The 19,224-nt window shown below is 49.1% G+C and overlaps 8 protein-coding genes across 8 annotated transcripts; 4 read left to right on the top strand and 4 right to left on the bottom strand.

Annotated features, from left to right (window-relative positions):
- The first annotated feature begins 162 nt into the window (after nt 1-162).
- On the top strand, nt 163-727 carry K441DRAFT_11416 (uncharacterized protein). The gene has a single exon (XM_067639977.1). It carries the CDS (start codon nt 285-287, stop codon nt 621-623), a length of 339 nt encoding a protein of 112 aa, XP_067510604.1. The 5' UTR covers nt 163-284; the 3' UTR covers nt 624-727.
- Nucleotides 728-3,883: 3,156 nt separating this feature from the next.
- Nucleotides 3,884-4,535, top strand: K441DRAFT_650702 (uncharacterized protein). The gene has a single exon (XM_067647077.1). The coding sequence runs from the start codon at nt 3,958-3,960 to the stop codon at nt 4,201-4,203; it is 246 nt and encodes an 81-aa protein (XP_067510603.1). The 5' UTR covers nt 3,884-3,957; the 3' UTR covers nt 4,204-4,535.
- A 381-nt stretch (nt 4,536-4,916) lies between these two features.
- On the bottom strand, nt 4,917-6,315 carry K441DRAFT_11337 (uncharacterized protein). Its single transcript, XM_067639973.1, has 2 exons — nt 5,982-6,315; nt 4,917-5,931 (listed from the first exon to the last, which is right to left on the bottom strand). Exons 1-2 carry the CDS (start codon nt 6,011-6,013, stop codon nt 5,271-5,273), a joined length of 693 nt encoding a protein of 230 aa, XP_067510602.1. The 5' UTR covers nt 6,014-6,315; the 3' UTR covers nt 4,917-5,270.
- On the bottom strand, nt 6,151-6,606 carry K441DRAFT_11287 (uncharacterized protein). The gene has a single exon (XM_067639970.1). It carries the CDS (start codon nt 6,520-6,522, stop codon nt 6,289-6,291), a length of 234 nt encoding a protein of 77 aa, XP_067510601.1. The 5' UTR covers nt 6,523-6,606; the 3' UTR covers nt 6,151-6,288.
- Nucleotides 6,607-6,691: 85 nt separating this feature from the next.
- On the bottom strand, nt 6,692-8,934 carry K441DRAFT_683520 (uncharacterized protein; the record flags this gene model as incomplete). Its single annotated transcript, XM_067651698.1, has 2 exons — nt 6,692-8,350; nt 8,398-8,934. 2 exons carry the CDS (start codon nt 8,932-8,934, stop codon nt 6,692-6,694), a joined length of 2,196 nt encoding a protein of 731 aa, XP_067510600.1.
- Nucleotides 8,935-10,492: 1,558 nt separating this feature from the next.
- K441DRAFT_532587 (DNA-binding protein SMUBP-2) lies at nt 10,493-13,030 on the bottom strand (the record flags this gene model as incomplete). Its single annotated transcript, XM_067642242.1, has 5 exons — nt 10,493-10,598; nt 10,701-10,761; nt 10,828-10,990; nt 11,073-12,420; nt 12,579-13,030. The coding sequence occupies 5 exons, from the start codon at nt 13,028-13,030 to the stop codon at nt 10,493-10,495; spliced, it is 2,130 nt and encodes a 709-aa protein (XP_067510599.1).
- A 249-nt stretch (nt 13,031-13,279) lies between these two features.
- Nucleotides 13,280-15,127, top strand: K441DRAFT_650699 (DNA glycosylase). The gene is made up of 2 exons (XM_067647076.1): nt 13,280-14,141; nt 14,206-15,127. Exons 1-2 carry the CDS (start codon nt 13,470-13,472, stop codon nt 14,860-14,862), a joined length of 1,329 nt encoding a protein of 442 aa, XP_067510598.1. The 5' UTR covers nt 13,280-13,469; the 3' UTR covers nt 14,863-15,127.
- Nucleotides 15,128-15,341: 214 nt separating this feature from the next.
- On the top strand, nt 15,342-16,841 carry K441DRAFT_672653 (uncharacterized protein; the record flags this gene model as incomplete). Its single annotated transcript, XM_067650576.1, has 1 exon — nt 15,342-16,841. The coding sequence occupies one exon, from the start codon at nt 15,342-15,344 to the stop codon at nt 16,839-16,841; it is 1,500 nt and encodes a 499-aa protein (XP_067510597.1).
- Nucleotides 16,842-19,224: the final 2,383 nt, after the last annotated feature.

Below are 19,224 nucleotides of genomic sequence, written 5' to 3'. Positions count from 1 at the left end.
ATATCGTACTAAGAAGTTTTGCCTGGAGTTTGCCTGCTGATCAGCCCCTGCATGCGGCTGAGAACTCCTGAAAGCTGACAAGGTTGCGACTCAAGAAAGACACAATTTCCTCGCAAATCAATCTAGCTGCGATAAGGGGAAACAAATGCATGTGTAGATGTCGCTCGAGATGATAGTAAAACTAAGTGCATACGCTATTTAGATAGAAGAGCTGATGGTCAGTAAATCCTAGTGTTTGAGGATAACTGACAGATTGCTTTTATTCGGTGGCGCTCGAGGATGACATGGCGTGTGTCCAGTGGAGAAGGCATGGCGTCGAGAGAAGCTTTCCTTGGCTAGTTCTGTTCCATGGGTCCAGCCTCCGCACATGCACGAGGCTTGATTGGAACCGAGCTCAACGAGCTGAGACGCAATTATTGCGTGCGATTTCTAGCGAACCTAAGCAAGTCTATTTCGAGCTGCCCGGTTTGTTTCATCACTACCTGTCACGAGCGCAACATAAAGGTGCCTCGATTTTTTTTTTCATGCGCGAACGAGAAGTTTCTGAGGACTGCAGGAGCTCGCATCAAATGCCAGCGCCATGCGAACCCTCGGAACCATTTCGCCGGTATTACTTCCCATAGAGCTTCCTAAAACATACTAGTTGATCCCAGCCTTGTCCGTCGAGCTCCTTGCCAGGAGCCCTACTTATAAACGCTCCAGATCATGCCGAAATAACTGCGTTAGCACAATCCTAAATTCAGCCTTCCGGTTCATGCAGCTAACTGACTAAGTCGTCTTACCGGGAAGATCTTTCCTCGAGCTGGTCAAAAGCTGTTACAGCCAGTAAAGAAAATGATTGCTCTTCGGCAGACATGAGAAAGTTTCAATGGTAGAAATATTGGGAGCATTATTGAACCGAAAATCTCATTCGCAAATAACTAATGGGTTCATGAAGCCTTTTATGTGCATACGAATGTTCTTCCCCCCTAGCCAGCCGGCTAGTATTTGCTCGGGAGATCCTAAGTTCCATTTGGTTTTGTCAATCAACGCTAGGTATTTTTGGGGTTCAATGATACTCGGGGGTGGCGGTGTTACAATCACCGTAAGCTGTTCCGTTTTAGAGGTGGGAGAAGCCGTCTTCAAGGTACGAAAGGCCGTTTCGGTGATAGTAAGCAACGCATCAATGACCAATTCGTTGGTGAGCTTATTACCTAATTTATTGTTCATACGCGTCTCCTTACGGTCCAGGTGTCAATCTTCAACTGAGCAATACTCCCCCGGATCGCGCTTCCAGGATCCCCAAGCAAGTTGATCCATTCCAACATTCTGCCCGGTGTAGTTTGGCGAGGAATATCCGTACTAGCGCTGGCTTTCTTCTTTCTTTCGAAGAAACTCTTGAAAGGAATCCAGGAATAAAAATTGGCTGCGAACGTCTTCTGTTTCCTCTGAGTTGTCCTTCTCTTCAATAATGCCAATCAGACGGAGAAACAGCAGTGTAACGCAAGGTGCAAACCATTGAGTCAATGGATACAGCTATTAATTCAAGTCGCTAGGCTGCCACCCCGCGCAATTTGTTGACCAGACGATTCGGAATGAGAACTCTGTCTATTCAAGCTGGCTCTAGGAGCCCTTTATATATATAAGGTAGGTGCAGGTAACAAAGGAGGGGTAAGTTACAGTGTGGTAGGCAACAGCAAATCCGATTTTGGTCGACACAATTGTGGCGACACCACGATCCCCTACGGGCACCCGGTGATATAAACATCGGTTTTAGAGGCTATTTGAGCCCTTTCTAAAAGCTCGTAGAGCTTGATTTTAGGGCTATATAGGAGCGCAATTATCAACCGTTGATCAACCCTTTTTAGAGCTCTAATAGCCCTAATTAGGTAGTATATCACTACTTTGTAGTAGTGCTTTTACATGCAAATACATAATATAGAAAAAATACTAAATTAGTCTGCTATATATATACTACCTCGTCTCCAGGCCTCCCTTGTTACCACCTCCGATACCGCCGACAACTCCGACGACTACGATAACTTTGCTACCACTTCGTTACTACCTCATGGCCTTGCTTCTCCACCTCTCTGGCTCTGGCTCTGTCCGTCTCTACCGCGATTCTATCTGTTACTTTATTAGCTATAGATAGGAAGGAAAGAAGAAGAGAGAAGTGGGGAGGGAGAGGGAGAGAAAGAGGGAGAGGGAGAGAAAGAGGGAGAGGGAGAGGGAGAGAAAGAGGGAGAGGGAGAGAAAGAGGGAGAGGGAGAGAGAGGGAGAAGCAGAGACAGACACAAAGGAGGGCAGAGAATATATATGTAGATTTCACCACAATAAGGGGATAGTCGCCAATTTTAGTAGAAATGAGGATAACTCTTTATATAAACTAATAAAAGGTCTATTAAAGCTACTACTATAAAATTGGCTGTAGAGAGCCAATCTTAATCCTCTAATTATGGCTCTAATAGCCCTAATTATAGGCTATTGAGGCCAATCCTGTGCCCGTATAACGTTGACAGAAGGGTTTATCTGTATTAGTGGATCCGTGACAACGACCCCTGCTCCGCATGACGTCCATAGATTCTGGTTCAGCTCTACAAGTAGCTCACGAGCTCTCATTATACAGCATCGCCCGGAATTAAGTGCGGCGTTGATGGGAGTGATTACACTGGCAAATACAGTCGTGCTTATAGGGTGTAGCAGTGGTCTTAAGAATATTTTTATTCATTCATTTTTATGAATATATTCATTCATAACAAATGATATGCATTGAATATTTTTTTCCTTTATGAATTGAATTATTCATAAGCTTATGAATATACATATAGTAACAAACAAGGCTTAAACCAGTGAATATTAAGTAAATGGAGTGCTTAAAGTCGTGGATAAGAATAGGGCTTATAGTAGGATGGAAGAAGGAGCTTATATTAGGTATAAATGTGGTTAAGAATTAGGGTAGGGTATAGGAAGGCGTTAGCGACGATGATGATTAATTATAACACTATACCAAGACTGGTAATAGAGCTTACCTAACCTATATTCATTATATGCATTCAAATCATGAATATTTTGGCGCGCTTATGAATTGAATGAATATTTGGCCAAAATATGCATGCATTCATTACTAAGACCACTGGGGTGTAGGAAAAAGTTTCTAGTTGGCTTTAGGAGAGCAACAAATCGAGGAGTCTTCGTGGCCATAGTGAGTTCTTCAAATTATTAGATAGATATAAAAAGGGGTACAACGTAAATACCGGTAATTAAGTGACCAGTTTTAAGGGTTTTCTGTAAATTAAAATAAAAGCTAAATAGTAGTACGACTGGAAGTAATATTGCCGTATCTTGTGTTGTATTTAGGTCAAACTGTCGTCGAAAATATTTACGCAATTCAAAGGATAATAATATGACATACCGCTCTTCTTTTTTCAGAGTTAAGAATAAAGAGAATATCATTCTCCTTGGGCAGAAATAAACGCCGGATTTGTATAAACTTGCATTAAGAGGCGCCGCCAACAGAGCTGAAGGATCCAGCCGGTTACCGATTAGGGGGCCAAACTTTAGGACAGGGTGAAGCGACTTTTCAACCATCCCTGCTATGACCTACCAGTGATTGATGATACTGATTGCGTTGCTCGACAAACGCGTGAAACAACGACCACCCTCGAAGCCCCATGAAGCCATCTGACTAGCATGTACTATGTGTACAACCAATTAACTTACAGCCCCGGAGCCCGGGACACTGGTGTGTGCTGACCAACCGGCATATACTGACTCACCTGCGTATACTCGATTGGCAAAATACTCAATCGGCAATCGATGAGCGGATAGATCGGAACTCATATCAAGACATGTAATTATTAATACCGCAAAAAAAGAGTTCTGTTCTCTTGTATGCGGAAACTCCATGAATATCAGCGTGTGGGCCCACAGAATGGACAACAAAACCTCCCTCCGACAAACTTCCCAAGATCTTCTATCATGGCATTAGGAGCTTTCTATATGCAGTGTCAGGTGGACCGGGTGACGGCGTCGGGGGCGCTGAATGGGAGTGAGGAGGAGGGGAGGCGGCCGGATTGCATGAAGTTGAGGGGCCGGAAGCTGCATTGGTATGACGTCATGGCGCTTACGGCTGCGGGGAAGTCGGTGCTCGCGTTTGCAGTGACGGTGGTGGTGTTGGCGGTCGGGTCTTTTGAGGATAAAGTGAAACAGAATGAAGAGGCTTAGGAGGACCAGGAGGACTAGGAGAAGTGGAGGAAGTGGAGGAATTTGGAGAAATCGGAAAGGTCGGAGCGGTCTTTGGGTAAAATCAACAATCGGTCAAAAGAATGTTTGATCGCTATCATAACACTGTACTATTTAAATGGTCCACATCCTTTAACTAGCTTGAAGTATTTCAATGGATACTTTTGTAGCACAATAGATGTGCGAAGAAAGGTCTATTGGCAGATTGAGTCTTGCATGGTAGGAATTTCCGTAGATCATAGAGAAGGTTGTAAACAATTTTAACTTGAAATATGTGGAGTTGATACTAGATATGTAGTAGCCTTTATGTATGGCGGTGAGGAATAGCAAAGGTGATTGCATAGGAAGGTAAACAGGTGCGCTCAATAAGCATTAATGGGCTTGTAAGCTTCTTCAAGCGACTTTTGCCCTAGCCGTGCCGTGTGCACTTACCTCTGGTAATAGATCGAGAATAATTGATTCGGAATCCGCTTGTCATTTAGTGATTGATAGGTCAGTGGGACTCTGTTGCTTGTCGGAGAAAGAAGTTAACTAAATATAATCAAAGCCATGGGCGTATATGATGTGGGAATGATACTAGAAGGGAATGTTGTCCTGCTAAAGGATGTGATGCTAGCACGGACACAGGCCATAGGCTGCACCGGCTATACTTAGATTAGTCAAATTGAAGAACACGAACTCGCTATACGAATTCGTATTGATGGCGGACAGCTATCTCCTTTCCTGAAGCTTCCATACCATGCCCACGGCCCACGACTGTTTATATGAACAGTAAAGTGTTAAACAAGGGCTAGAAAACCAAATGAGCTAACCTAGTAAGGCACCCCAAAACCGTACAGATTGTATCTGCACATAAGCCTCTGAATAGAGTGGCCTTCAAACCGCCCCCATAACCCGATTGAAGTCCTAGCGATCCATAAATACACTTATCTTGGTGAGAAATATCTTCAAAATTCCAACAAAAGCTAGAACCGGCAGAGGGACGAACAAAGAGACATTGAACACTCTCAACAGATGTAAACTTCCCTGCTCCAACGATGTTCCTATGTCTATGACTTCTCTCTGTGACATGCCATTCCCGTCTTTTTATGCTCGTGATACAGGCAGGGATCCCTCTTGTAAGGTGGCTTCCCTTTCAACCCTTTCTGACGGAGAGACGAAAGAGCCGCCATAAGCCCCACGACAAACTCCACAGGGTAGCCACAATTTGAGAGTTGTGCCATTTCGTCGTCAGATGCAGTCCATATCGCCACATCAACCAATAGGTCCCTCAGTGGGGACTGGGGAGGGGTATTGGAATACACGCTGCACACGATGCCGGGGGTCCAGCAAACCGATTCTTCAAGCACAACTACCTCAATGCATGCGTCTACGATAGCATCTTTGTAGTGCGCGTCAAGAAGTCTCTCGCCCAATGCGTAGCTCATTAGCAAGCTAACCCATTCTGCGACTCTCTTTACGTCTTCTTCCGTCTCCCCCTCTTTTTCCGGGCTAGACTGAATGCTGAACACCTTCCCTGTATACAACCACCGAGAGTATGCCTCAAATAGTGAGGGAGATACTCCGGGAAGGTCCACGACACGCTGAGTTGCCTCCTTCCATTCGTGGCGAAGGGCTCCGTTGAAGAATTCGGAGCTAGACCGTATGAGTGTCTCGTGAATTGCGAAGTCTTCTGTGCCGGCACGGACGGTAATGATGGCTTTTCCCAACCTGATTTCCGATTAGTGAGACGTAATGTGATGACAAAAGGATTTGCTTACTGCGGTGCTCGACTGATCGGAAACCGAATCATAGCGAACCAAGAGTGTCTACAATGTGCATTCGAGCAAGTTAGGTAATTGTTTGGGTAACGTTGGTGATTGGAGAGCGTGGCGTTCGGAATATCTGACTGGTCGAAGCTGAATCGGTGATGTTGTGTACAGTTACTCGTGAGAGAATTAGGTATGAGACCGCGAGTATAGCTTGCCTGGTAATTCGTATTGACTTGATCGCCGAGAAAGAATTGTTCGGCTGGCTTGTTTGAATAGAGCTTGCTTGGTAACAAGTCTAGTATTGGAGTGAAGAAAGTTAAAGAGAGTTGAAGTTCAAATTACATTTTGAGATGAAGTGAAGTGAAGTGAACCAATGATTAAACAACTTTAGTGAACCACCATATCTGCGGACTTGAGAGCCGACAGAAATGGCAACTGCAATGCAGAGACAGAAACTGCGTGGATATGAGCATAATAATACGGAAAAAAAGCAGTAAAATGGATGATCATAATACAAAATGAACTCACAAAAACCAACCCACCCTTCCATGCAGTCGCTAGCTAGATACCGTACAGAAAAAAACCAATACAAAAATCACCGGGGTATCTTACGGCTAAACGTGCACTCCATCCAATCCAACCCAACCCTAACCCAGGCTAGTACATTATTATCCCGTCACCACCACGCACTCAACTATTTGCTCGTTTTCCTCCCATAACTAAATCATATCCCCCTCCTTCCCTCCCACGACCCCAGATCGGCGAAAAAACCCATAGCCTGCAACCTCTTCCCTCGGCGTGGCCCAAAGTTCCGGACTAGCCACCTCCGCACTACTACTCCTCCCCGTCTCGTCCGCCTTCTTCTCGTCCGCCTCCTCTCCAACCCTCGTCCCATCATCCTCTTCACCCTCATCCCCATCGCCATCTCCATCCCCACCCTCACTATCACTCCTGCTAAACCGGCTCGTGATCCGCTCGCGCACTCTCCCCCTCAGCCTGCCCTCCTCCTCGCTCTCAAACCCCACCCCTCGCTCCGGACCCCGGTATGCGCGCAGCGTGCGCGCACTTTCGGAGCTGCCGAGCACCGCGTCCGGGCTGAGAGTCGGGTAGGCGGATTCCGACAGCTTGAGCGCGAGCGAGCGCAGGTCCGCGACTTCGCGCTGCAGCGCCAGGACCTGTTTATCGAGCGCCTTGCGCGCGGCGCGCTCGTGCCGCAGGATGATGTAAACGGCGGCGAACTGCTCGGTGGGGTTGGTAAGGGGAGTTGTGGAGGATTGCGCGGCTTGGGGGGTGGTGTCGTGGGGTTGTGGTGAGGCAGATGTGGCTATTGGTGGGAAGGGCGTAATGTGGATATTTGCGGAGCCGGCAGAGCTGGGCGAGGTGAGGAAGGCTGGAGGGAGGCTTGGGGAAGGAGGGCCGGAGGGCTCTTCTTTGATGCCGAGATCATGGGTGCTGGATTTGCTGGACTGGCGGGAATACTCGTCTCGAGCGGTGGAGTTGCTGTGCTGTCGCGAGCGGTGGCCCTTTGGCGCGTTTTCCAGGATGATTGTTTGGCGGTGGCTGCGGCCAGTGAGCCGGTGGAGGGACTGTTCGAGGACTTGCATGCCGCATTCTACCCGCTGGATCCGTTCTTCCAGCGTCGGTGGCGAATCGATCGCCTCCTCGATTTCGTCTTCTGAGGCTTCGAACTCGCTCTTTAGAGCTCCGAAATTGAACGCTTGGATTGGTAGCGGGATGTCGAGCGGGCCATCGTCGGTTGTTGGTTCAGCCAGTTTAGTAACCATGGGCTCGCTGACCTCTTCTTTCGTATCCTTCGTCCCGTCTTCGTCTTCTTGTGGACGTGGCGTGGAAGTGCTGTACACGCTCGCTGAACGGTCCATCCCGCTTGTTCTCCAGTATCTTATCTCTGCACTCCGTCTCCTAGGGAGAGAATCTGGCCTTTTACTCGATTCACGTAGAGTGCCTGCGCTCCGCGACCTCCGCTTACTATGTGTAGGGCTTGATAGAGCCACTCCGATTTCAGGGGACTGAATTAACTCTGTTTGGCCTTGCTCATCCCAGGGCATTACCCGTGTGCCTGATCCACTCCGGATCGCTGATGTTGCAACTTCTGCTCCGGAAAGTACGACACTAGGTAGTGTTGCTCGTCGTCGATGCAATTTTGGTGGTGATTTGAACGCCGGATAGTCGTGTGGTGGACTTCTTTCTTCCGGGGCATTGACATTCATGGGAAAGGGGAGATGTTGCCCCACAGGATTTATGGGCTCGGGCTCATGGACAGGCAGGCCAGATATTCGCTGCTCTGCTGCAGATGAGCTGTTTGTGCCCACATTTTCTTTCGATTTTACATGTGCAGGAGTAATGAGTGTTCCCGGATCCTGTAAGTTGTCAGAGGATAAATCAGACCAGAAACCGGCCAACTCACGCTGTGATGGTATCCATGCTTCTGGGCGGAGTCGCGTTTTACCTCCTCCTTACTCCTCCTCCCGAATATTTTTCGGAAAACGTTCCTCAAACCGCTGCTCCTCTTCTTTTTAGGTGTCATCTTTGCTGAGCTGTCAGAGGCAGAAGCGAACGGGCTTGGGCTGTTGTGCGATGCCAATAGATCCAGAGAAGAATGTCTCTGCATCTCGCTGAGATCTCGGATTCCAGTAGAAGATCTCTTGTGCCGTAATCCCGGGGGACTCTCCTGCAGTTCGGAAGTGGTCTCTACCGGATCGGTGTTGTGGCTTCCAGCATTGATACTTTTCTTATGCAGGAGATTTCGTGTGGATGTTGAATCGGTCCGTTGGGGAGTAGGATCAGTGTTTCGTTTGGCCAAATCCTGTTCTTCCTCCTCGGTGAGGGGAATGGGCCCACTGATTTTCAGATCCCCGCGACGAATGGCTTCGGCCTTCGAGCTCGAGCGCTCCAGTTGACCGCTGACAGTCGGGACAAGAGCAGTTTCTTGTGGTCTAACCATGGCTACGGGAGCTAGGAAGTGCGGCTCGGGTAGGTGCATATGCTCCGAAGGACCTCACGCAGCTGTTGCAGGGTGGAGGGGAGATCCGACCGTTTCCATGACCTTTCTAGTCCCTTACACAGCAGCACGTATACATTAAATAATGCAGCTACGGCTGCGGCAGCCCACTAGAAATACGGAAGTCTGAACTCCTGAGAAGAATTCTACGACAGGAAAGAGGGCTTTAACAAGCGCTATAGCTGAATGGATTTTTTCAAAAATTTGGTTAAAGAGAGACGAGGTTAAACGACCCCGGCAGAGAAGGGAGAGAGCGGAGAATAAGTATAAAACGCAAGCGTCATCACCGGCTCGTGTTTGTGTGGAAGGGGTTCCGGAGACTAAAGCGAGAAGGACTGTAGCCGGAAATAGCTATACTCACAGGAACGAGAGTCGGGAATTGCTGGAGCCAAGGACATGTACAGGGACGCTTTGAGTCGAGCCATGTCACAAAAGGACCAGAAGGGTGCTGGGAGGAGCTGCAACCAGGCGCAGAGCTGGTGCCAGAGCTACATTCCCCCTCTCACGCGGAGACGACAAGCCGAGCTCGGGCCAGGCGAGGCAATGCAAGTAAGAGAGGCATACTCGTTTCAGACGATGCATGGCCACCGGCTATTCAAACGGGTCTGGTGCGCGTGGAAAGGCTGCCCAGTGGCGCGTCGATGCGCCCGATGGGCAACGGAGAGACGCCATGGATGTATCGAAAAGCTGACGGTTTGCTGAACCGGGCGATTGGCGCTTTCGAACGACAGGCAGGCTCGAGTGGTTCGCTTCGGCATTGCGGGCATTTGGCGGCCCCAAGCAAAAAGCAGCCAAAGGGCCGGGCACCCAGACACCCCAAGACAGTGCGCAAAGAATCCGCCGTGGCACTGTGGCACTAGGACACCTACAGTAGGTAACTCACTAACTCAAACTCACTGGCAAGGGCTGGGGGCTGGCCCGGCTGAGGCTCGCAAAACGCTCCTCCAACCCCATGAACGTGCATGCGTTGGAGGTTTGAGGGCTAAGCGGAAATACTGACAGCATTGGTGGGAATTTGCGCGCAGCGAACTACGGCACCACGGCGCCCGGGAGCCGTTGCGCTGTCTATCTCCATATCGATGCGCGCGGCCAATAGACGGGCTAAAGAGGCTTCCGCCCAAACAATAGTCCAAAGAGCCCCCAAATTGTCACGCCTGTCAGTACAATGAGGAGCCGTCGACGTGTTGCGGATGGCGATGCTGAAAGGGCATTTTGTGGCGCGATGGTGGCTTCCATTGCCTGCTACATGCGACTAGGCCTCGCCGTTTATGCACCGGCCCTTGCTCGCGTGTCTTGGTCTGACGTCCGCCCCTGAATCAAATCTTGAGCGCCCATGCAAATGCAGATGCAGATGTGCTCTGCTGCTCGCTGCTGCAGATGTTCCCTCGCACTTCACCGACAGGCTCTCACACGGCCACAGCATATGTTTAGATTTTCCGAGCATCAAAACAGGCCCTAGCCATGCCTGTTATGAGGTTACGGATCTAGAGCTGAATTGTGCTCATCCGCCTTCCCGTTCGTCCACGTAGACATCGCTCACATTTGGATATCTCAGGTCTGCATGTTCTTCCAGGAACTCCATCCATCTCTTGAGAAATTTACTTCCCCTAGTAATTACCCGTCAGTTCATCAGCCAAACAGAACACAACAGCCGGCAATTCAAAATCACACAGCATCATGCAAGGAGCCTTATTCCACAGTACACTCACCGGCCAACCGTGTCCGAATCTCCAATCACGCATAGATGTCTTTTCGGCCGGGTCATGGCCACTGTTCGGGAAGGTCAGCAAATTTCTTTATATGCAGGTACGCTTTTGATAAGGTGCGTCGTCTCACCATTCAGACGTCGTTTCTCGCCAAGGAAGCCGACTTCGTGTTCCGCATTACTTCGCACCAAACTGACTATGACTGCTTCCTTTTCTCTGCCCTGGAATCCATCCACACTGCCTAATTCAATGCCTGGATAGGCCTCCTTAAGCAACTGAGATAGAATAGCCAGCTGCAATTACTTTGTTAGAATACCATCAATCATTAAGAAACCACTCATCTCGCTTCGTGCTAACTCAATGCGCAACACCTACCTGGGCGTTATAAGGCGTCACTACAGCAATATCCTCTGGTTTCAATCCAGCCACAACCAGATTGCTAACATGGACCTTCACCAAAGCCGCCTCGAGTTCATTACTCCTGCTCTCCCCTAAACTCACGCCTTTGCCGGCTGTTTTGCTGATTTCTTCATCCTCCGTCTTCTCCGGGAAATCACCACCTTGAGTATCCCAGAAGACCAGGGGTTCTCGCGTGTCTTCCGTGTCCCGGATTTCGTAAGGCAGGTCTGTGAGTAGCCGGGTTTTAACCGCATCAGCGGCGACCAGTTTCGACTCATACAGTTCCTGCGATGGAAACGTCATAATCTTCTCATGCATTCGATACTGTGTTGTCAGCATACGCTTGATAGACGGGCCATGCATAGCTAGCAAGCGATCAAACAGCGTTGTTTCCAGCGTTATGCCTTTGACAGCGCCTCTGGCGATATCCTTCTGACTTCTTTTTGCACCATCCTTGTCCATCGCAGCCTTTTCTCCACCTTTCTCCTCGGCGCTCTCCTTCACTTCCTTCTTATTCTTCATGTTCAAGCTCTTGATAGTAGGCGGCAGCTGCAAGTGATCCCCCGCCAACACTAACTTCCCTGCCTTAACCCACAGCAACGGGACCCAACATTGTGCCTCAAGCGCCTGACTCGCCTCATCCACAATTACGACATCGAACTCCTGGCCCTTGAGATGGAACCCGCCAGCTCCATGCAGCGTCGCCAGTACGACCCTGCTCCCCCTCACCAAACCCTCCACACAGCCCCTCTCCCTCTCCCTAAACTCCTTCCTCAGCTCCCTTAGCTCCCCATAAATCGCCCTCCTCTCCCTGCCGTTCCGCGTCTTGCGAATCGAGGCCTGCTTCGCGTCCATCTCCTTCCTAACATCCTGCACGATCACTGCCGCGTCGCTAGTGCGTGTCAGCATGTCGAGCGAGTGGTACAGGACGGATGGCAGCAGGCGCGCTGGATGCCCGAGCCGGATCATCGGGACCTTATGCGGGGCGAGGCGCTCGACGATGTTGTCAACGGAGATGTTGCTAGGGCCACAGACCAGCAGCCTTTTTTTCTGCGCCAGCAGCTGCAAGATTAGCTCAATCAACGTGTGTGTTTTGCCCGTCCCCGGCGGGCCATGGATGAGTGCGACTTCACGAGACGCGAGGGCGAACTTGATGGCATCTTTTTGCGAGCTGTTGAGCATTGGATCTATCCAGGTAGGGTTATCCATGGAGGAGAGATCAGCAGGAACGGGGGTGGGGGTGGTGAGGCCGAAGAGGACGCGGATAAAGGGCGTGTAGTCGGATTCGTTGAAGGCATGAAGCTTCGACATCGTTTGGTTCATCCTGGAACCCGGGGAAGTCAGAAAGGGTGGTTCTTCCAACCATCACGTGGACTCTCCAGATAGTATCGCATACCTCTTGTATGTGACATCATTCGCCAGCTTGATTCTAAGACACACATCAGCCATTGCGCACGCTCGACATTCCCATCCCCGACCCACATCCACAGCTTCCCCCCAGGTAACTCCACCTCTTCTTTGTCCAACGCGACCTCCACCTTCTCCCTCCCAACTTTCAGCACGACGCCTTCAACCCCCTTCTTCGCTGCTCCTTCCTTCTCCCTCTTCTTTGCCGCCCCGGAAATCTGCTCCTGCACCGCTACGATATCCCCAACGCGTATACCATGCTCGGGTATATCTGCACCATCCTTGCCCTTTCCCACAACGGCGCTATCCAGACTCAGTTCTACGACGGTTTTGCCACCCAGCCCGGTGCGCTGGGATGTAGGTGTAAGGTTCAGGATCGCAAGCCCTGCGCGCGCGAGACCCGCGGGGGAGAAGGACGAAACGAGGAGGGATGTTTCGGCAGTTTCGGCGGCGAGTTCGGACGCGAGGAGGGAGAGCTGGGTGGTTGCGAAGCTGGGAATATCGAGAGGGCTAGGTTGGTGTGTCATTTTTTCGGTTTTGTGGGCGGTCGTGCATGCCCCGGGTGCGGTTATGCGTGGCTTATTTAGTGGTGGAGGAGGGCTTACGTGGAGGAGGGCTGCGTAGAGATGAGGTGGGATGGTGGGGTGTTCCCTCTGCTCTGGAATCCCAGAAGTTACAGTAGCTCTAACACCGATAGCAAAATTATTTTGATGCAGACAGCTCCGAAGCTCTGCAAGCAATTCCCTACAGCTTCAGAGGCTACAACATGGCAATATTGCAGCTCACAGGTCTCAATGGCTCCGTAACTCCCCTCCCTTCAATCACAAAAACGAAAGGAACTGCGACTCCGACAGCGTGTGCCAAGCCCTCACCGGCCACCCCCTGACCACCTCAGAGCATCGTCCCTAGACCGCAACAGTAGCACAACGGCATCGAGCTTCCTCCCCTCCCCTCTCCAATCTCGAAATGCGCACTTCACGCATTTCCCGCGACACTAGCAAAATCCTCACCTCCCTCTCGCTGCGCCCGACCCATTCTCGCCCGCCACAATCCTCCGCTGTCGCCTCAGGAAACGCGTCTGCGGCTCCGGACGTCGCGACGCTGCAGGCGGCGCCCGAGGTAGTTTCTGACTCGGATCTCTCGTCTGTGCCCGAAGATCTGGACGAGGAGGATGGCACGCCTGCTAGGGAGGTGAGCCGGAAGCGGAAAAGGGGCGAGAAGACGCCTGCGGCCGGCATCGCCAGACGAGGCAAAGCGACCACCACCGTCTCGCTCAAGCCCAAGAACCTGAAAGCCGCGCTGGAAGAGCAGGATATCAAGGCTGACCCGGATGCGAGGCCCGCTCGCGGCAAGCCGAAGAAGGCGCGCCGGGCCCCGGCGAAGAAGATCGTGGGCGCGAATGGCAGTGTGAAGGTCGAGTCGCCGGCGAACTGGGAGGAGATCTACGCTCTCACGAAGCAGATGCGCGCGGCGCACGTCGCGCCCGTCGACACGATGGGCTGCGAGAGCTTGGCGGACGTGACGCGTCCGCCGCGCGATCAGCGGTTCCAGACGCTGGTGGCACTGATGCTGTCGTCGCAGACGAAGGACACGGTGACGGCGGTTGCTATGAAGAATCTGCAGGAGAATCTGCCTGGGGTATGTGTCAGGAGTTGTGTTAGTGGTTTTGTTGGTGGTTGTGGTGAGATTGACGAGAGTGCAGGGCTTCAATCTCGAATCGATCCTTGCGGTCGACCCGCCGGTTCTAAATGGGTTTATTGAGAAGGTTGGGTTCCATAATAATAAGACGAAGTATATCAAAGCGGCAGCGGAGATTTTACGGACGTCCTTCAATTCAGATATACCAGATACGATTGAGGGGTTGACGTCTCTCCCCGGTGTGGGTCCGAAGATGGCATACCTGTGCATGAGTGCGGCCTGGGGCAGGGACGAGGGCATCGGAGTTGATGTGCATGTGCATCGTATTACGAACTTGTGGGGATGGCACAAAACAAAGATGCCGGAGGAAACGAGAGCGGCATTGGAGTCATGGTTACCCAGGGATCGATGGCACGATATTAACAATCTGTTAGTTGGCTTTGGGCAGACCATATGCCTGCCTGTTGGAAGGAAATGTGGAGAGTGCACGCTAGCTGAGAAGGGTATGTGTCCTTCCGCTGTTGTTGGCAAAGCAACAAAGGTGAAGAAAGAGAAAATGGTTGTTGTCAAGGAAGGGGATGATAGTGATGTGTTGGTGAAGGAAGAGGTGGATGTTGTTGAGGAGCATGAGATCAAAGCGGAAGATGTAGAGGATAGGATTCCCGATATAGAGGATCTGGGTCGATCTTCAAGCAGGAGATCACGTAGATTGATCCCCTAGGTTGACTTCACATTCCTTGTTTACCACTCACTTGCAGTAAGCCATTTCCCATCTTGTTGGTTTCGGGAGAGCTACACACTCCTTAATTACGCTAGCTATGATGCAACAAGGGCAACTGACTAGATTATTGCCTAGTGGTACAGCTAGTAAGCCGGATTATAAAAACATGTAAAGTGGCGTGTAATATAACTCAAAGTGTTCATGATCATGTCACGTTTCCCTATATAGTCAACTTCACCAACATAAGCTTTAGGCTTCACCCGCCATTCTAACACCAAAAATTCACCACCGCCCAACTGTGCAGACTCCTTACTTGCACTACTCCGCTACTTCCTCCTTTGAACCTCAACACTACTGCTCTCTGTCCATCAACGCCCCTCGCCGACCTCATTTGCTTTAAAACTTAGTCGCTTGTCTCGTAAAGCTTGCAGCTCCAATTTCTTGTCTTCCATTATACTCTCTTCTCAACACCTATCGCAATGCCTAAAGCCATGGCCAGCAAAGGGCAACAATCCTCCAAGATGGCCCCCAAACCCAAATTCCGAAAGCAAGGTATAAGGCTTAAGAGCTTTCTCGTTGGCACGTTGACACTGCACTTCGCCTTGAGCGCCCTCAACACCGGCCTCAGCAATATCGTTCCTGTGCTAGCGTTATATGCTCCTTCAAGGCAGGTTGGATTAGTCACAAACTGCTTCACTCATCAGGAACATGGTCACACCATTCATTCCTGTTTTCGCAACGATGGTCCTTGCGAGCCCGCCGATGACTTCAAGAAGTGTCCTCGTACTGTGGACTCTACTTTCACCACACCCACCCTAGCATTCCAAAAAGCAATGCTCCGCAAGAAGGCGTTTCTTTTGAGACAATATTTGATAGATCTGGCCGACGATGTCTATTCAAAGGTCAAAACTGCAAGCAATACATGGAAAGCGTACACTATCAATCCTCCCAAGGTTAAGGCCACGGTCAAAGTTCATGAGGTTCTCTTCTCCCCACCATCACAACTGCAGAATTGGAAGGCCATGTTTGAGGGTATGCGGGACATGACCAAGTCAAACCTGGTCTGGCTATACTCCGAGCTAGCTACTCCCTTCGCCCTTACCTCGCTCCAAAACGTCCGCTTGGCCATTGACGTCGTCCGTTGCTTCATAGGACTCACAATCGGCTTTGGCGCTGGTATTATATTCTTAGGCAGAGCATTCCGCAATCCAGTGACGCAGCTACCTACCCCGTCACCCGTGAGAAGGATGTACAGAGGGAAACTCACGAGAATATACAAAGTAATTCTCTCAACAGTATTACTCACGTGGCTTTGGGGATACCTAGCCCAGTGGGTTTTGAGTCCAGATAACGCCTTCGGTCCTCTAATCCACTTCTGCACCATGGTCTATTGGGCTAGTGTTGGCATAAAAAAAACTCCTTTTACCGCGCTATGGCACGACATCGCTGACTTCTCCGCTACCTGTGCCAACGCCTGCGCCAACGCCTTCCGTTACCTGCGCGCCTTCCGCACCGACCGCCACGCGCACGCTCACTTTGCGGAGTGGGCTGCCACCTGGGCTGATCATACCACTTGGTGCATTGCCATGAAGTTCTGCGAGAACCTGGCAGACCCGAAAGCGGCTTTTCTTTTCCTGTTCGTCTACATGGGGCTCATTGAAGGCTGGTTGCCAGCCGAAGACGGCACCACCAGCAACGCTAACACCAAGGACAAGACAGCCTCTAAGGCCGAGCCTCCGGACAAGCCTGCGAAGAAACCTGCGAAGAAGCCTGCGACTACTTTGGTGCCAGAACACATCGTCCAGGAGGACTACGAGTCCAACCACCCACACGACGAGGTTTGGGAGGCGGAGCTGCATGCACGCATAACACAAGGCCAGATAACGGAAGAGCGAGCTGCGAAGTGTGCGCAAGGGGCGCAGGAGGTTCTGGCAGAGTCGGAGAGTGACGACGCTGATTGGGAGAAGGTTTCGCACTGATGAACTAAAATATAGATGTCGAAATAAACGAACAAATCAAAGTGGATTTTATATTAACTCTAATTAGTAAAAGGAATGAGGCCGCGAAGGGCGATTTGCTTCCCTTTTAGAGGCATCTAAATTCTAAAAGGCCCAAGTAGGACCCTAGGGAGATTTATAAAAATCAAAATCCCTGTTTCTATAGACCAGAAGAAAATGAAAAAGCAAATTCCCGATAAGTTAGTCTTTATAGTTACTACTATCCGCCCCACAGACTCTTCGGCGTTCGCCTTAGAGTCCTACGTAGCTCAACGCAAGTCGTAGCTCAACGCAAGTGAGGCACTACCAATGATGTCAATGGATTGGTTCGGTTTAACCAAAATCTTGAGAGTAACCGGTTCGTCGATTTGATTGGCTCAATTTGGATCGGTTGTTAGATATTTTGATAAACCGGTTATCCAGTAAAACCAGATAGCTCTGGCTACAATACAAAAACGAGCCTCCGCACGAGCCTCTGCATAAGCCCCTACTAAGCCTTACCCTACGGGGACAAGCGCCACCGCCTAAATAGGGCTAGCTTCTGCCAAGGCCAAAAAAACACGCTAAAACACGTAAATAAACACTTGAAAGACGTGTTATCTGGTTAATCTGGTTTAACCGGTTCTGTAACCGGTTCAAGCCTCAAAATTGTATTTTGTATTGGTTTTGGCCTCATTCCTGAAACCTAACCTAACCGTTGACATCACTGGGCACTACGTGATACGAGGGCAACAGATATACAGAAGTTCTTAGGGGAGCGATTGAAGCGGTATATTAGGTCTACAAGCCTGCCAAATGTTAAGCGCGTGCGGTCTCTCTCTCGCGCTCAGCTGCTTCCTTTGCTTCCTTCTTGACCTTCCGTACAGCCGCCCTACTTGCCTTCGCAGCCTCTTTTAAAGGAAGCAGCTGAGCGCGAGAGAGAGGCCGCACGCGCTTAACATTTGGCAGGCTTGTAGACCTAATATACCGTTTCAATCGCTCTACTAAGAACTTCTGTATATCTGTTGCCCTCATAGAGTTGTAAAGCTCTAAATCTATTACATGGTGCCTTGCTTACGTTGAGCTACGGCTTATATTAAGCTATGTAGGACTTTAAGGCAAACGCCGAAGAGTCTATAGGGCGGATATATCCTTCTTATTATGGCACTGTTACAGACCCTAGTTAGGGGCTCGTTTTGGGGCTTGGCGTTATGTATATAGACGTGTCCTTTCCTCGATCTTCTAGTCCTTGTCTTAGAATTCTAGTTACCTAGCTACTAATAGATTCTGTTCTATTAACTAAGCCTTTATACTTCTTTTAGCTTATTAAAAGCTAGGGTTTACAATATTCTAGTTAAGCTATTATTAGATTATTATTTTTAGGTATATTATAGTTAAAGCTAAGGGTCTGTATAAGGTAAGATATAGATAGGGAAGAAAGTAAGAAATAGAAGGGAAAGGGGTATATATTATTACTTAGTTACTAGGTTAATTGACCTAAAGTATAAGTAGTCTATATTTTTAGGTCCTAGAATTTAAACTTTGCTAAGCCAGCTTTTAATTAGTTTAAAAAAACTTACGGACGATAAGTTATAGTAGAATTTACGTAACGAACTTCAAAATATTAGAATATTAAAATATTATACACGTACCTTTTTATTAATGCCTTTATTAATATCTCTATTAATACCACTATATATACCGTAAATATAGCAGACCTTACTGTAATTAAGTGTAGCAAGTGCTGTATCTATAAGCCCCGCCTTAACTTTATTAAAGATAGCCCTTTAAAAAAGCTTTTAAATCTATACCAGTTATATTAGTTAAAGGCGCGTATTCCCTATATACTACTTCTACTTTTACTTACTTTTCTAGGCTTCTAAATATAATTTAAATAAGCGGAGAGCTCTTATAGAGTTAGGTTCTACTACTAAGAATTATCCTATAAGGCGCTAATAAACTGCTCTACCTAAAAACGATACTAAGAACGCCTTTCTACCTTGTGGCTAGAATAGCTAAAATACCCCTAAAATAGCTTAATGGCGGAAGACAATTAGGGTAATATAACGGGAGCACCGCATTCTTAATTAGTGGGGTAAAGCTTACTCGCCTACTCCTCCGCTATATACTATAGATAAAACTCTATATAGCAGAAGAGGCACTCTAAATAGCCTAAATACGTCCTTATTAGAACTAGCTCCTATACCTACTCTAACTACGGCCACACTACTACCTGTTTTAGCTGTTAATTAGGAGTGAATTAAGAAGTTTAGGAGTATACTATAGGCTAAATATATAGAGACGTGTAGCCGTTATAAGGAGTAGTAGTTCTAAATAGGCCTAGCTATAGAGGGTAATAATATAGGTGTATATAAAGCTTGCATTA

This window comes from Cenococcum geophilum (genome assembly GCF_001692895.1).
Source record: "Cenococcum geophilum 1.58 unplaced genomic scaffold K441scaffold_1, whole genome shotgun sequence".
NCBI classification, from domain to species: domain Eukaryota; kingdom Fungi; phylum Ascomycota; class Dothideomycetes; order Gloniales; family Gloniaceae; genus Cenococcum; species Cenococcum geophilum.
The sequence above is the reverse complement of the archived record's forward strand: the minus strand, read 5'-3'. Positions and strand labels throughout refer to the sequence as shown.

Excerpts from the sequence above, each read along its gene's own strand:
- K441DRAFT_11416 (XM_067639977.1), top strand. The coding sequence starts at position 285 with ATGGCGTGTGTCCAGTGGAGAAGGCATGGCGTCGAGAGAAGCTTTCCT.
- K441DRAFT_650702 (XM_067647077.1), top strand. The coding sequence starts at position 3,958 with ATGGCATTAGGAGCTTTCTATATGCAGTGTCAGGTGGACCGGGTGACG.
- K441DRAFT_11337 (XM_067639973.1), bottom strand. The coding sequence starts at position 6,013 with ATGATTCGGTTTCCGATCAGTCGAGCACCGCA. Across the intron at positions 5,932-5,981 it reads CCGATCAGTCGAGCACCGCA|GTTGGGAAAAGCCATCATTA; the intron begins GTAAGCAAATCC and ends ATCGGAAATCAG.
- K441DRAFT_11287 (XM_067639970.1), bottom strand. The coding sequence starts at position 6,522 with ATGGAAGGGTGGGTTGGTTTTTGTGAGTTCATTTTGTATTATGATCAT.
- K441DRAFT_650699 (XM_067647076.1), top strand. The coding sequence starts at position 13,470 with ATGCGCACTTCACGCATTTCCCGCGACACTAGCAAAATCCTCACCTCC. Across the intron at positions 14,142-14,205 it reads TGCAGGAGAATCTGCCTGGG|GGCTTCAATCTCGAATCGAT; the intron begins GTATGTGTCAGG and ends ACGAGAGTGCAG.